At 42.4% G+C, this 16631-nt stretch overlaps 1 protein-coding gene across 2 annotated transcripts in view; it reads right to left on the bottom strand.

The window, feature by feature from the left end:
* Window positions 1-565: 565 nt before the first annotated feature.
* glrbb (glycine receptor, beta b) overlaps window positions 566-16631 on the bottom strand; it is a 28539-nt gene continuing 12473 nt past the window's right edge. Inside the window, exons 5-10 of one of the 2 annotated variants that reach the window (XM_069701756.1) lie at window positions 15177-15403; window positions 13423-13505; window positions 12774-12914; window positions 9520-9672; window positions 5469-5761; window positions 566-1799 (exon numbers count right to left, since the gene is read on the bottom strand). In XM_069701756.1, coding sequence (XP_069557857.1) covers window positions 1503-1799; window positions 5469-5761; window positions 9520-9672; window positions 12774-12914; window positions 13423-13505; window positions 15177-15403 — 1194 coding nt within the window. In that variant the 3' untranslated portion in view covers window positions 566-1502. Of the gene's footprint in view, window positions 1800-5468; window positions 5762-7011; window positions 7097-9519; window positions 9673-12773; window positions 12915-13422; window positions 13506-15176; window positions 15404-16631 lie in introns of those variants that run through there. The other variant, XM_069701757.1, reaches the window with a different exon arrangement.

The raw sequence follows: 16631 nt of genomic DNA on the forward strand, positions 1-16631 counted from the left end.
CGGCTGGGTTTTTGTTTTTGTAGTGACAGACCAACAATTATTTGCAGTGTCTGTAACCATGGCAGCCAGAGAGAGAGAGAGAAAAAAAAAGAAAGTCTTGTTTTTTCATGTGCTAGCCAAAATAATAATAAAAAAAAAATAATAAAAAAATAAAAAAAGAAAGAGAGAGATCACAGTAATGACGATTTCGCTTTCCTTTTCAATTCTGGTCCCTCAGTGCGCTTCAGACTTCATGAACGTGACCCCGTATTGTCATGACAGAAGGTCCGCAGCGCTCCCGCTTCATCAAAGCACGAGACAGATTTCATATGAAAAGTTTCACAATGATAGTCGGGGGTCGTTTTCTGCCCGCAGGTTCGCGTGAATATTTGATGGCTGGTTTGGCAGATTAGGAGAGGCCAAGCCTCGGCGGTAGAAACAGCTGTTGTGAGATGTGCCGGAAAAAAAAAAAAAAAAAAAAAAAAAGGGGAAAGATGGCGGAAATATAGACTCGTTGCAAACACCGAGCTGCAGAAAAGCAAACCTATGTAAACAAATGAATGACGTACGGCGTTTAATTCAAATCTTTGTGTTCACTTTTAATCACATCAAATGGTGAAAAGGCATTTGATCAAATATTTTTTTTTTTTTTTTTTTCCTTTGCTTGTAAATTTAACAAACACACGGTCACAGCTCACGAGTGACCCATTTACACAAGTGTGGGGGTGGGGGTGTTTGGTGTGGGTGTGGGGGAAGGTGTCACATGTTACATCGGTTGGAGGAGTGGCAGTGTCACATGACCATCTGGACAGGAACAGCAGTGTGTATCCACCTTATCTTCTCAAGAGCAAATCATAAGAATCGTAACATTTGAATAAATACTTTATCTCCATATGTATACTCTTATCTTCATATGCATGCATTACCTTTGAACATGCACGGTAATTACGATGATACACTTTGCATCGAAGCTTGGAAAGAAAAGAAGAAAAACAAAACGCTTTAACTTATTGAAACTTGCGAGCAAACTCCCACTTGGCGAGGGCGGGAGATTAAAAAGCTATTTACAGATGCTCTTTGATAAATTCTCTGAATTTTTCCGCTCCGTTCTTAACGCAGTTAATCTTTGTGGACGTGTCTACACACCGTTCATCACAACGGTTGTTGCAGTCGACCTGCAATCCTGGATTCGCCTTTCAGTTTCCATTATCAATAAACAAAGATGCTATATTTCCTGTTAAGGAACGTTAAGAACAATTAAAGTTGTAATCGATGTTTAATGCACAAATGATGATAGTTGGGGTGTTTTTTTTGTTGTTTTGTTTTGTTTTTTACGTGAAGATAAATGTAATAGTAATAATAATAGTTTAACTTTTTTTTTCCTCATCAATAACTTGGTTTGGGTACGTTTCACATTTCTGAGATTCACTTTGGAAGTGGAATCTTTAAATCTGATCAATAAAGAGTGAAGTTTAGGGGTGTGGGGTGGGAAGGGCAGGAGGGGGGGAGGTTAAATAACGAGATCACAAGTATGAGGACCAGTAAATCACATTGAAGAAGAGGAAGGTGAAAGGGAAGAGGGCTCTGGCGTAGAGGTCGACCCTCTTGGCAGCAGAGGGGATGACCGGTTTCGGAGGAGGAGGCTTCTTCTTGTTCTTCGCCTGCGACTTGCCGAGACCGGCGGCGGTTTCGATGGCCTTACCGTAGCAGTCAAAGTTCGACAGCTCAAAGTCCCGCGGGAGCGAGCCCACGATGCTGAAGTCGTTGGTCCTCAGGTCGGACTTGGAGGTGCACACCTTCTTGCAGCGCGTCTCGGCCACCTTCGGGAGCGAGCGAGAGAGGGAGAGAGAGAGAGAGAGAGAGCGCGTCATCGTCGATCGTTAAATTCTGCGTCGTTTCGTCGCAGGAAAATGAATTCGTGCTTGTGAAACAGAGCAAAGATAAGATTAGACTGATCTTCCGAAATACGCCGCTGGAGGCGGAAGAGGAGGGCCGAGGTGGTTTAAAAGTGGGAGGCTGACTTTGTGCCATCACTAGCGGGACGACAAAGAATGAATCCATCCTGCAACACAAATAATAATCGTGGTTTATTGAGGCTGTTGCCGCAAAAACTACTTTTGCGTACGGTATATTGGTAAGAATCAAATAAAGGAGATTGGGTGCAAGTTTTTAAACAACAGAAGAGGACGAGAAGCCTTTTTTTCGTCACCGGCGGAACGCGTCTGCCACTTCGCGTGTGCTCGCTCCGCCCGGCTGTCACTGACCTCTCTTCTTTTTGCACCACCTGTCAGCCTCCGACTTGCTCAGTCGCTGCCGTCGTTGTTTTCCTATCACCTCCGGTCAACTGAGCTTTCTCGGCGTCCGGCTGATGTTCCTCACTTTTCACACCGTGGGCTGTGCGCAGCAGCCGCCGTTCCCTCGACTGAAAAAGCCCGAGCACTTTATCTCCCGAATTGGTTCCTGCCTTCCTGTTTGACACCTGCCTGCTCCTGGTTTGGTTTTGTTTGCCTTTGCTGATTTACAACCTGTTTACAACCTGTGTGTTTTTTTTAAAACTTGACCGAGTTTTTTTTTTTTTTTTTTTCAACCACAAGATTTATTTTGCATCAGGGGAATATGAGTGTGCAAATTTGTTCTATCTATTGAGGGGGGGAAGCTCTTTTTTCTTTTCTTTTTTTTAACTCTTTAAAATAAACCATCCTCCATCTTAGAATAGAACAGAAATGTCACCATTCATTTGTGGAATTCACACCACATCCGTTTTACCCTCGTCTCCTCCCTCGACCTCTCTGCCTCTCCTTCATGTGAATCTCAACCGGAGAGGAGAGATGTATGGACACGTAGGACCGCAACACATGGTGCCGACAGCCACTGCTGACTCTGCACTTTCTGACGAGCGCGCAAACGGTAATAAGATTCTTTTTTTTTTTTCCTCGTCGGACTCGTAGCTGGCAGAAGTACACGTAGATTTCTCATCTATCACCATCAAAAATGTTGTCCAGTTTGTCCCCCCCTCCCCTCCCCTCCTCCTCCCGGTTGGCATCTCCGCCCTCTGCAGGAATCAACATGTAGGAATATTTCTGACAGCGGCTTTTCTACAACCTTGGCAAAAGGTAACAGCACGCTCCAATTCCTCTGACTGCCGTTTGACACGTAGAAAAATATGGTCTGTATGTACACAGGAGCTATGACATCACCTCAAAGCTGCATGTAGGCTTTGTCTCAACTGAAAGGAACATTTGAATGGATGCTATTTATGATGATTGGACTCGATTGAAAACAGACTAAACTTTGAAAAAGCCGTAAAGGGAGCTGTTTGATCCCGACGCTTGGACAGAACTCGCGCTGATAAATCAAAACTACTGCTATTTTTAAGAAGGGGAAAAGAAAAAAAAAAAAAGTTTTGGAGCCAAAATTAGATTTACTTTGTGCTCCACAGCGCTGCCTAATATGGTTGTTCTCTCAACCGGGTTCTCGTAACCTCCCCCTACCCCCACCTCCCCCCCCTCGACACGCTATCACAACCTGCGCTCATACAAAACAATCTGCTGGAGGATTTAGTTTAATGTCCCCCCCCCCCCCCCACCCTCCTCCGCCCCACCCCCAACCCAAAAAAAATAAATCCCTTTCATCGACTTTTCCTGAAGGCCCGCGGGGTGAACAGGATCTAATCAGACTATGGATGCTTGCTCACTGAAGTCATTAAGCTCATTAAAGCTTCATTATTTTGATTTGGTTTTGACAAGAAAATCCATTAAAGCTCAATGGAATAATGTAATCCTCTCAGACCGAATGTGGTTCGGACGAAACGTACACTCGGAGGTGAATTCATTTCAATTAGGCGTCCAATCGGAGGACCCACGCAACGTCCTGCACGCCCGCTGACGTGCATGCGAGCGTCAAGACTTGAGCCCTGGTTGAACACGTGTGTGTGTGTGTGTGTGTGTGTGTGTGTGTGTGTGTGTGTGTGTATGTTAGAGACAATGCCATGTTTTAATGACAGTATTCCCCTGCTTTGCATTTAGATTGGGTCTCAGTGCCTCAGTTACACAGGTGCCAGGGGATGTTGAATCTGGAGTTCTACTGTGTGCTACTGTAGGTGGCAGGTTACATGGAATCACATAATCACAGGCACCTGCACGCACGCACGCACGCACGCACGCTCACTTGAAGCAAATAAATTCAGCATCGTTAAAATGTTTTTGCTGATTAACTGGAACATCAACAGCCGAGGGGACAAAACACGATTATTAAAGATGCGATCGCTGCAAAATGCAACTGAAGTCAAGTCACACGTGACATAAACTACACTCGATCGTATCCACGTGGACGATGCGGTTATCTATCCCTACGATTCATTTGAGTTGAGTGTTGTGCAATTTGAAGTTATGTCTGAACGTTTTCAACACAAAGTACATACTTGACTACGAACGGACGAGGGAAGCTGTTGAAAATGTTCCAAGGTTACAAGAACTCTGTCGTGAGGCCGTTTTAAGTCTCCGTAATGACAAAAAAAAAAAAGACGGAATATTTTTTTCTTTTAAAAAGTCGCTGGAAACAGTTTCCATCCAGGTATAAAGTTGCTGTGGAGTCAGTGAGCCTTTGGCTGCCTCAGCAACCGGTTTGACTGTTATCAGACTATTGAGTGGGTGATTATCATCACATATCTGTCCCGAGTGTGCTCTGAGAGCTACTCGAGCTGCCGGCAGGTTCAGGATGATGTTGTCATCCACAAAGGATACTACCGGTGACTGGCGTACCCGAACCTTTGTTGTCATAGTAACAATAACTAACACTTGGTTGCAGTTTGGTTTACGAAAAGATCACGGCTTGTGTTTTAATAAGTACGCAAGTCATGTTACATTCGTCAGGTTAGGTTAGTTCACTTATGTACTTCGGCTAGCTTTTAAAAAAAAAAAAAAAAAAAAAAAAGTCAACGTCGACCTTTGTTTTCACAGGGGACACAAACAGCGGCCTACTTTGATGAAAGTCCTGTGTCCGATCCCTCCGACCAACCCCAACACTGCGATGCCTGAGTTCCTCCTTTTGCTTCTGTCATAATTACTACAGCGACTAGAAGTTACACTGACTGTAACCTCGTGCCTTAAAAGTAGCTTGTTTATTTGTTGTACCAAGTCTTCCTGCTTTAGCCGCAGCGGTCATAAAGGTTCAGACGAGGCTGACCGCTGATATAGGAGAAAAAGTTACAACTCTTTCTTTTTAAGGATTCGATTTTTGCCATCTTTTTCGTTTAGATTGTGACAACGTGGATGCCCGACGGCAAACAAGGGAAGTGAGATGCGCGATTTGACGACCGAGATGGTTGGAACTGAACCGGGGATGTTGCAGTCGTACTGCATGCACAAATCGGACCAAGAACAGATATTGGAAACGCTTGCTTTCTTTGACCTCTGATTTGATTGAATAAACTTTTGTAATACATTAATGACACTCCCACACACACAAGATAACAAACCAGATTGACTGACATGCAGGGTGCTGACGTGAAGCGGCGTCCCTCCGGTCCCGTTGACCGTGTTGTTCTTGGCAGTGGGACTCTTCCCCGCAGCCTTCTCCTTGGCTGCCATCTTGGCCTTCTCCGCCTCGATGCGTTTGGGGCTGTTGAGCATCACTTGAACCACGGCGTACTCCACCAGCGAGGCGAAACCAAACAGCAGGCAAGCAATGAGCCAGACGTCGATGGCCTTGACGTAGGACACTTTGGGCAGCTCCTGAGCCAAGGAGGTGCACTCGGAGGACAGAGAGAGCACCGAGAGGATGCCTGCGCGGAGACGGAGCACAAGTGACCTTGTCAATCAAAAGGAGGGAGAGGAAGTTGGACACTGCAGAGCTGAGTTAGGGTTCAGTAGCAAAAACCTTTTGGAACAAGATATCACTCGGTTGCTTTTTTTTCTGAACACAAGTAGCTTAAATGTCGAAAATAATTCCTCTGATCCAAAAATAAGTCAAACAAGATTAATGACTCGGGACAGATTTTTAGTACTGTGTTTCAGGTTTGCCAAAAAAAAAAAAAAAAAGTCAACACCCAGTCAATAAGGAGATTATGCGTAACCGTGATTATCAAAAGCGTTTGATCAACCTACATCTGAGGATTGAACAAAAAAAACCAAAAAAAACCTGATGCATTTCCTCTTTGAATGCAAAAAAATTCTGAATAAATTAATCTCCCAATCTGCACAAACGCTGTAAATAAATCTGTTCATCCACAAAGGGCTGCCGAGAACACGACTGCAATTAGGATTCCTGACTGTTCCTTTACCTCTTTCATTAGGACATCCTCCAAAAGCTCAGATAGCCTCTAATGAGAAAGTAATGCTTGAAAATGTTTTTTTTTTTTTTTTTTAATCTCCGATAGCCAACAGGATTCCAGGTTAGAGATTTCCCCTGTTTAGCTGCAACGGTGTCAGGCAGCAGCAGAAATAATTATAGCGACTCTTAGGAGGATTTTCTAACCGCCAATGAAGGGGCTTCACGTTCCTTTTTTTTTTTTCTTACAGCTAAACTACTTCAGAGACAATAAATGAATAGAAACGGCTGATAGTTGTTTTTGGTTTTTTGCCTCCAGACTTCATTATGGTCAGTCATCAAGGAAAAGGGGGTTCGTACAAGGTTCGGGATTTTTAATCAAACGCTCGCCACCTCGCTGAAGTAATAAGCGAATGCTGGAAAGCCCACCTATTACCCACGAACGGACGGAAACATTGAAAGGCGATGATAGCGAAATAGCTTTTGTTTGACGCGTTCCCAAGTGACACACTGAACTGCTTGTCTGAAATAAACCCGGCCCTTATGTCAGGCGGAAAACATGAACAACATACTGTGTATCGCTGGAATATATAAATACATTTTTTACTTTTACATTTGTCCGCGTTCCCGAAGGGGAAAAAAAAAAAAAAAAAACACGCCGTGAACACATGGATGCATAACTGTATGTACACACACACACACACACACACACTAAAAACATGGAGTAATAAATGAGAGTAGTCCCACACCTGGGTGCTGACTGACCTGGACTGATCCCATTTAGAGAGAAGTCAGAGGAGGCTTCCAGGAGGAGTCGGAGTGATGATGGGATGAAAGTGGTGATAAACAACTGGAGGGAGGATGGAGAGTTAAAAAAAAAAAAGAGAAAAGGAGGCGGCGGTGGACGACGGAGGTGGGACAACAATGGATTATCTTATCCATGCAGGCCCTGCGTGCACACACAGACACACAGACACAGACACACACACACACACACACACACACACACACACACACACACACACACACACACACACACACACACACACACACACACACACACGTAGAGGTGCGAGTGGGATATTGTATGTGGGTGACACTGACATATTACACACGGGTTGGAGGGAAAAACTAAGTGGAATGAAATCTAATTGTTTTTTTTTTTCCAGCAAACAGGAGATTTGTAAATATTGTGAGTAAGTTCTGCCGAGTGTAGTCGGAGCATCCATACAGGAAAGATAGGAATATGTGGAAAGCATTGACAAATATATTAAGACAAGCGGTCATGGCGACAATGTTGTCGTCATTCCCATGAAATATAAACTTCCTCGGGGCATTTTTTTTCCGAAACAATATGATGGTAAATGTGCTGAATGACTTGACATGTACTACTTGTTTTTTCTTTATATGTTGTATTTATAGCGCAGATTTAAATGTGCACTCTGGACAAATAATTGACCATTATCATGACCCCTTGAGGCCAAAGAGGTACTTTGGATTCTCGTGAGAGAGATACTGCAGACAACAACAATACAAGACAAGCAGAAATGATCAGGTTAAACAGTGTTTTGTTTTTTTTCTTTTCGTAATATAAGCTACAAACCGTAGTGCACTCGCCTAGCTGACGACACAGGAGACCTGAGCAGCTTTCCATTCAGTGCTTGAACATCAAGCTGGAAAAATCAACTGGAGACAGACTTTTCAACCAAATCACATTTAGTGAAAATGAACTAACGTCATGAAGCTACAGCTGATAAAAATGTGGACATTATTTCAGCCAAATTATTCTCAACTAAAAAGAAGAATCTCATTGTCTTAACCATTCCTACAAACTTTGAGCGGTAAATCTGCCACCGTTAACACTATAAAAACGATTAAAAGTTGAATAAAAGACAGAAACCCAATTTAATTAATTCAATTGAATAGATTCCCTAATTGGAACGATTCATTACATGCGTGCTTTTTCTTATTTCATGAACCGGTGTCAAGATTATCAGCCCAAAAGTATATTTTGAGAACATTCGGTCCTTTTACTTTGTTGACTGAGAACAAATGGAAAATATTCAGGGCATCAGAAAGAAGTCACGTAAATGGTGACCAATTCAAATGTGATAAGAAGAGCGTACTTTAGGTGAGGAAACTTGTGAGTTGTGACACCCTGTCCCTTTTCAATCATGCAGAGCTCTGTTAAAACGAGGCCTGTACCCACAACAAGCACTCAAAGAAAGAAGGTCACTGCTCATCTGCTGGTTGCCTCTGATTTATTCAGTGCATAAACTAAGACCGAACGAAAAACCTAAGCACCACCAGTACTGAACCGTTCGTGTATTTCCCCCCCTCATGGCTCTGTCTAACTCGCCAGTAATCTCGACAGACCTTCTTCAGGCTAAAAAACACTGTGTACTTCTCTGGTTTGGAAAAACAACCCCAGCTCCTTCTGTGTTTTCATCACCCCCTCGCTCCCCCGCCCCCTGACCCCTTCATTACTTGGGTTAACGGGAATCGGGTGTGCCTCGCTGGCCAGCTGAACATCTTCTGAGTCCCCCCCCCCCCCCCCGTCTCTCCTCAACACCTTGCTGCCCACACTGAACAACCGGGGGGACAAATTTTTTTTTTAGCAGCAAGTAGCCAAAATTGCCATTAAATTATGGCAGGGAAATCTGTGTGTATACCTAAACAACCATCACATCGCAGTCAAATGGGAAAACTGGGAGATGCATTTTAGTTTTAGGTAGTTTAATATGACTGAGTGAATTGGTAGTTGAGCGATAGCTGTAGAAATCAAATTTATTATACTTGAGTTAAATCTTTTACATGGACCCACCAGTAAAAAAAAAAAGTGCCATTGCCGCAGTAAAATATGGGTTTAAAATCTCTGACCTGCACTAAATAAATGCTTCTCGCACCGCTGCAGCGGGTCCCATCTGTCAATTACAGCTACATTCAGTGATTCATCACAGACAGAAAAACAATGGACATGGCACCATGCCCGATAGATAAAGTCCTTCATGGTGTCAAAATGATTGATGATGTCACAATGGAGACGATTGGTGCCACAATATCAGTGATCCATTAAAAAAAAAATGCACCCAAATCTTTTAGAGTGGTTTCCATTTTTTTTTTTGCCGACATGACTTTTTTTTCAACTGGAGTTTTTACACCTAATTACCTCAAGAGTAGATGCACTCTTACCAACCCCCAACAATATTTACAGAACTTCTATACTTGTAAATATCAATGGAAGATAATAGAAATTGATCAAAAAATCCATACCTAAAGGGACCCTGGCGGCACTCGCATCAGGGTTGATCCAGAAGGACAGCCAGGAGAGGACTACGATGAGCAGTGTGGGGGCGTAAACACCCATCATGTAGAAGCCAACTTGTCGCCTTAGGGTGAAGATGACCTCGACACAAGTGTAGTACCCTGCAACAGAGAGAGAGAGAGAGAGAGAGAGAGAGAGAGAGAGAGAGAGAGAGAGAGAGAGAGAGAGAGAGAGAGAGAGAGAGAGAGAGAGAGAGAGAGAGAGAGAGAGAGAGAGAGAGAGAGAGAGAGAGAGAGAGAGAGAGAGAGAGAGAGAGAGAGAGAGAGAGAGAGAGAGAGAGAGAGAGAGAGAGAGAGAGAGAGAGAGAGAGAGAGAGAGAGAGAGAGAGAGAGAGAGAGAGAGAGAGAGAGAGAGAGAGAGAGAGAGAGAGAGAGAGAGAGAGAGAGAGAGAGAGAGAGAGAGAGAGAGAGAGAGAGAGAGAGAGAGAGAGAGAGAGAGAAGGGAGTCAATGGTCAGGTATCATGTAATGACCTAACTGAAATATAGTTAGCCTCGATATTTAAAAGAAAAGTGGTTTTTAAAAAACGCAGCAGGAATGCAGTACACTGGAAAATGGCATCATACACGAGACTATAGTGTTTCAACCATAAACTGTGTATAAAAGTGGGCGTAGCTTCCCGGTCGAAAAAAATGAGGCAGATATGCCTTAAACTGCAATACCACTGAGGGCCATTCGAGTTTTTGCTCCAAAGAGCCTACGGAGACTTCCATTCTACTTGTCTCATGAAATACGATTTGACGAAATCATTTTTTTTTTCTCCACGTGTCCTTTTGAGCGTCATTTGCTTAAGTCCCTCCTCCTCATTAGTTTTATGGCGATAGTTTCCGCTATCGCTGGACGAGACGTAGCGTTGTCGAGTTTACAATCAGATCAGGTCAAATCCTCGCTAGTTAGTCCTTCTGGCTCCAAATCACAACGAACTGGCAAGATGGCGGCCTCATGACGGCTGCTCACAAACCAATGGGCGACGTCGCTGCTGGTTGCCGCCTCGTTCCAAATCAGAGTGTGAGCACATCTACAAGGGAAACAAAGAACAGGCCCTGGCCGTGTAATGATTTTTTTTTTTTTTCCGGCCTACAAATGTGAACTTCCAACATCCCCCCCACCCCCGAATTGAAACAGAGCAGGTGAGAGAACTGGCCATTTACCGCCTTGGTCTATTAAATCCACATTAGGCTTTAAAGAGGGAAGGCAGCAGCAGCCAGTTTAAGTCCTCTATCTGATCTGCCCCCTTTTTGCCCAGGCACAAAGCAAAGTGCAGCTGTGTGCATCATTAGTAATAGAGAAAGGAAAAGGGAATAAAGAGAAAAGGTCAATAGGACTAAGGACTTTAACATCATTTCAGCTAACTTTGTTAAAGCTGTTTGATCATTCAGGGCTGCACCACAAAAAACGCAGCTTCCAATTGATAATGGGCCAACTACGTAGGAGACCAAGACCTGTCCTCTACCAAACACTAAGCTGCCATTTTTAGTGGATTGAATTTAACCAATTTTCCGGATTTTTTTTTTTAAGGTTATCATATCCACTCATAAATTATACATTTTCTGACAGTTCATTTATGCTGCAAATATGGTCTTCATTAGTATGGAACAGGCCTCCATAAACTTCAGGCCTTCTTTCAGGAGTGCTGTTGGCTAGTTGGTTGGTCCGGTGGGATGGTTGCGGATGGGCTGAAGTAATATTTAACTGGCCCGGGAGATCTCTGGAGCTTCTATACGGCATATAAGGGCGGCCTGTGTCGCCGAGCAGGCTCACACCATTCGTACACAGAGGTGATCTTTGTGTCTGGCCATGTAGCCATGGCAACCAGTTAAAGGCCTGACTCATCGCCAGCAGTGTGCCTCCCAAGTGTGAGAGCACTGAGGTCATACCAGCCCCGTTGGCTGATAGAGTTTTTCCATTTCATTGCAAAAGTCTGAAAATGTGTATGGCACAGTCCCAGAACCTTTTTTTTTTTTTTTTTTTAATAATTTTTCTTGTATTTTGTTACGCTGCTACCCTTTTGTGTTCCTCTCTCTCCCTCTTCAGGTGTTTCTGATCTGTGATGAGTGTATGGCCCTGCCCACTTTAACCTATTTTAAAGAGGAGGAGCTCCCGATCTCTCCAAGACTAAAGAGCCCCGTGACTACTTTCTCTCATTTGTTTGTTTTGTTTGTTTAGATTAGTTCATCTGTCTTTGTTAGTTTAGAGGAGGGATATCGCGGGTCCGACAGCCCACCGTGTGGCTGGCCTCTGTCATTTTTACTGGTTTCTGAAAGTTTTCAGGTTTGTAAATAAAATTACTTTTGCCTCACTAGTCCTTGGGTATGCCATCCTCTTTATACGTCGGTGGTCACAAGGTTGAGCCAAATATTTTATAGTCGTAACATGTAGTCAGTATTTTTTAACTCCGGCAGCAGCCAGGTTTTATGGTCAGTGTTACAAGCCGTGCATCAGTCTGGGCATGTTCAGTTCAGCTGAGCTCCCTGGAAGCGTCTGGTTAGCCACGAAACAACAACATAAACTTTACAATGGAAATCAGATTTCTCATCCAGAGAGTGATGTATCCGCCCTGACAACCCAATACCATGCGAGGTCTTTACTAGTAGGTCCCTGTTTTGTTTGCATCATGGTTGTATCGTAAGAAGACGCACTTCCACGTTCACTACATTGCTCTGACCAACGTGTAGAAAACTGCTGGCAAGTAAACAAGGATGTAATAACAGATTATTTGTTTCCCAAGACCTGATACTTGATGATTTATTTTTTTAAACAAATGCACCAAACTAATTTTATGTAAAAAGAAAAATCCTCTCCTGACTTGAGAAAGTCTGCAGCAGTTGCTCTGCAGTCAACCCACATGAACATACTTTTGGGTTCTGAATTAAATAAGGGCACTGAAAGCTTTGAGCCAAACCAGAACAAAATCATTTCTGTTCAGACAGAATAATTAATGAATAGATGAAAGCAAAGCCCAGAGATGAACATCATGAGGTCAAAGTCTTGCTTCACATTATGGTTCATGCCAGTGTTGAATAAAGGAAAGTTTACTGGTTCAAAATGCATGCCTATTTTACAATCGAGTCAAATTCAAAATGGAAGCCGAGCTACTTTAGGCTACTACTAGCGAAGGGTACTTTCTTTTCTAAGAAGAATTTTGATTGTAACATCTTTTGTCTTTTGGGGAAAAAAAAAATAGATTTATGACCAGGACAGTACCTGTTCCTGAATAAAACTTGGTGCAGTTTCCATAATCAATATCTTCTTGTTTGATGTCAAACTGTGGCAGAGCGATGGCATCCATTTGCACAGGGTCTCCTGTCTGCCACATGAACTGTAGGTCATCTGTTGTATACCCAACTGGAAAACAGAAGTACACAAGTCAAATACGCAGACACATAAAAACACATACAAATACATATATACACACACTCTAAAAAAAAAAAAAAAAAAAAAAAATACAGTATATGTTTGCATGTTACGCACACTTCAGAGAAACATCACGGTGGAGATATATGCATAATGCAAATGCATGAAAGCACTCGGGTTTGGCATTAGACGCTAATGGCTTTAAGTAATTTTGCTTATTTAAATCTGAACTGCTTTGTAAACAGGATGCAATAACCACAGTCAAGCTCAATTAGCTGCGAGATGCTCACAACAACCCCTAAAATATGATGATTTATTCGACTTCTCTAAGTGTGCAACAACTGAAATTGGCTTTCTAAACACAAAGCAAAAAGCTCTCATTTTACAAAAACAATAACTATATTCCCAACTCATTAATACTGCAGCTATAAAATACAAATGAGCAAATGTGTACACTCGTGGGGTGCTTTAAGGTGGCTTTATTTTAGGAAAAACTCACAGCTTTCAAGTTGCATTTTACACCTCTGTGTGTCCATAGGGAACAAGGTCAGATCCAGCGGACAAGAGAGGGTGACGGACAGCCTGCAGGAGGATGAAGAAGACAAAAAAAAGTTTTTTATTTACGCTCTGCTTCAGTGCTCCTCTCGCTGTGTATCCACTTACACTCACGCAAAAGCCTTGTTTGCATAACACCAGTATTATCTCGAGATCTCGCAGGATTTAAAGGGTTTACCACGATGTCTCTTTTTTCAAGCGATCCATTTACACTGGATAAACAAAATATGTTACGTTCGAAATTGCAGACACATGTCGCTGATTATCTTATGAGACGACTGAAACCCAACGCAGCAGAGTTGAGCAAGTTTACAGTGAGGCCCCTTTGGAAGCTAAAATGTTTTACCAAATGCTCTGCATGTCAACAGTCTCATTATCTTTTGAGATTTTAGTCTTGCAACCTGCAGTCTCAGTAATTATTGAAAGAAAACCCAGAAAATCCTTGAACACATGAAAAACGGTACAACAACAAACAGACGGTCGCTGCATATTTTCAAGGCATTAAGAACACAAGCAATCAATGATAACATTTGCATTCTGAAATGCCCAGGTAATAGTCCTGAGTAACTAGCCCTTAAATCATATCTCTTTAGCTTTGTTTACAGATGTATTTACAGCTACACAAGCTAAACTTTGCAGTTGTTTTTTATGTTGCCTAATAATCGGAAGACTAATTGCTCATTTTGTTTCATTAACGACAGCATTAATTTGGCTTTACACTGTTCATCCAAACCTTTTTTTTTTTCATTGTTTGGAAGTGGAATGTTTTGAGGAGTTTTTCTTTTCTCTTTTCCAGTTGACACAGAAGCTTTGGTAATGGCCGCAAGAAGCAGTTGATGTTTTTTTTGTTTTTTTACATTGATCAGAGCTAACTATGTCGAAAGATGACATTCTTAATCCCACCAACTAAGCACTGATTGGTCAATTGTTTAACTAACTGGGGGAAAACAACACCAGGCCGTAGACCGTACCAGACCAACTGTATTTGCGAATCTCTTGAACCCGATTCCAAGCTCTTAGCCTGGCTGCACTGGCCTGTTGCTTGCAGCCTCATTTTTTTATGGTAATTATATTCTGGAAACTCAGTTCGCATTGAGCTCAGCTCAGCAACTGAGTAGGGCGGATCGATTAGCAACCATTGGCAGTGCTTAAGTAAAGCATTTGTTTCTAAATGTTGTGACAAAAATGATGCCGTCTGTAGAGTCTCAGCGCACAAAATACAGTCGTATGATGGTCAAAGCCGATTGGTTAAAGGATGCTCCAATAGTTTCAAAGTTACCGTGAGGTCGACGCCCATTAGCATGCAACGACTGGGAACAGTCCTCAGTGGAGTGACTTTGGGTCTGGTAGTAACAGGATACCAAACTTTGAAGGGACACACATTTTTTTAGCCTCCAATAGAATGAATGTCTGAAAATGGAAATTTCAATTTAAAGACTTTCTAAAATGTGGGTAAACCACATTTATTTGATATTGGTGGAGATCGTACCTAATACCTTACCAGAAATTTTCAAGGTACTATCACCATTCCCTGGAAAAAGGGATAGTTTTAATTGGAGCATACTTATAAACTGTGGGGTAAATAATCATTCCAAGCATTCTGGAATAGTGGAAAAAGACAACTGTTATATCTTTGCATGGCATTTTCCTTAATTAGTGACAATAATTTTTTTTTTTTTTAAAAAGTGCATTCATTACCTCATACTGATAAGGACGTCTCCGTTACGGAAGATGAAGAGGAGAATGTTCTCCTGGGTAACGTCGTGAAAGTTAGCGCTCTTCTCGTTGGCGAAGAACAGGTCGGGTTTCCAGAGACATTTGAACATCTTGGGATCAACGGTAAGAGAATCTGACTTGAAGTCCTGTGGCAGCTTCAGCCTGGGGTCGTTCCAGCGCTGTCGCAGGAAGATGTTGACTCTGTAATCCTGTTAGGTTCAACACCAGACAAGTACAAACACGGTTAATGTTGAGTGTCATGTTGATGCTACTGGACACAAGTTGGGTGCTTTTTAAAGGCATGGTTGGCCAAAAGGCAAACTCTTTGAGTGGAACAAAATGAAATATATGCAAATTTTCTACCAACATTTGCTTGGGAGCTTTAATGGGGAAGGTGCTAGAGTCTCTGTAACAATACAAGAGGTGCATTAGAAGGGTAATAAAAGCAGTTTTACCTTTTTAATTACCATTTTTTTTAAATAATTCAATACTGCACTTCCAGCCTATTGGCAGTTTTTTTTTTTCTTTTTGATTTTAGGTCACGAATTATCAAGCCAATTTTCTCAAAGCGAACCCAGACCACTTGAAGTAAAGAGTGACAGTTTAAGGCTGTAGCGAAAACATTTTAAGGCTTGCAGGAAACTGAAGAGTCCAGGGGTCAAATGTTACCAACACAGCAAAGACAAATACCTCATTAGTGAGGTTATTAGTGAAATGTCCACATTCTTGTTGGTGGGAAAGGATCACTTGAGGCTTTGGGACATTTTCTTGAGTCAATTTCGATGGTGTGCCTCAAGCTGTTTTGTGGCCAGGTGGACTATTAATGCCGAGGTTGAAGATGGATGGTATGTCAAATAAAGCTGCCAAACTACCAGCGTTGCCTGTGTCTGTGTGTGTGTTTGTGTCTTCTTGGGTAAGACATAAACTTCCTTCTTCCATTCTTTCATTATTTCCACTTTTATCATATTGGTTGCCAATTCTAAATTTGTTTATAGAGCAGCTTGCTTAAATTTTGCTAAATGCCAACATCTGTCATTGCTTCATGCTGCGCACTCGGGTGTTTTAACATTAAGCATGGCTTTATTTTACTCACATGCTGTTGAAGTCAGTCAATTGTTGGATCTAATACAGTAAAATCAACAGCAGACCCAGTGACAACCACAATAAAAGTGAGTATCCAACAACTCATTGGTGGCCTATTTAGCGTCTACTGTGAGTTTGATTTGAAACATTTAGGCATTTGTGCCAGGAACATACCCCCACTGAGAGGCATTCTTACTTTCATCGGAGTTTTATCTCACTCTGGCATCTTCTGGCGTAAGTTCATAAGATTCATAAATACCATTGTGAGACTTACCATAGGTATTTTGTGCAAGTGCCTTAAGATGAGCTAAAACTCCCTTTTCGCTAAGCTATCTCTCGTGGTTGTATAAATAA

Source organism: Brachyistius frenatus, unplaced genomic scaffold (genome assembly GCF_029030835.1).
Source record: "Brachyistius frenatus isolate BFR_SWC_R1_liver_20210118 unplaced genomic scaffold, ASM2903083v1 Contig_38, whole genome shotgun sequence".
NCBI classification, from domain to species: domain Eukaryota; kingdom Metazoa; phylum Chordata; class Actinopteri; family Embiotocidae; genus Brachyistius; species Brachyistius frenatus.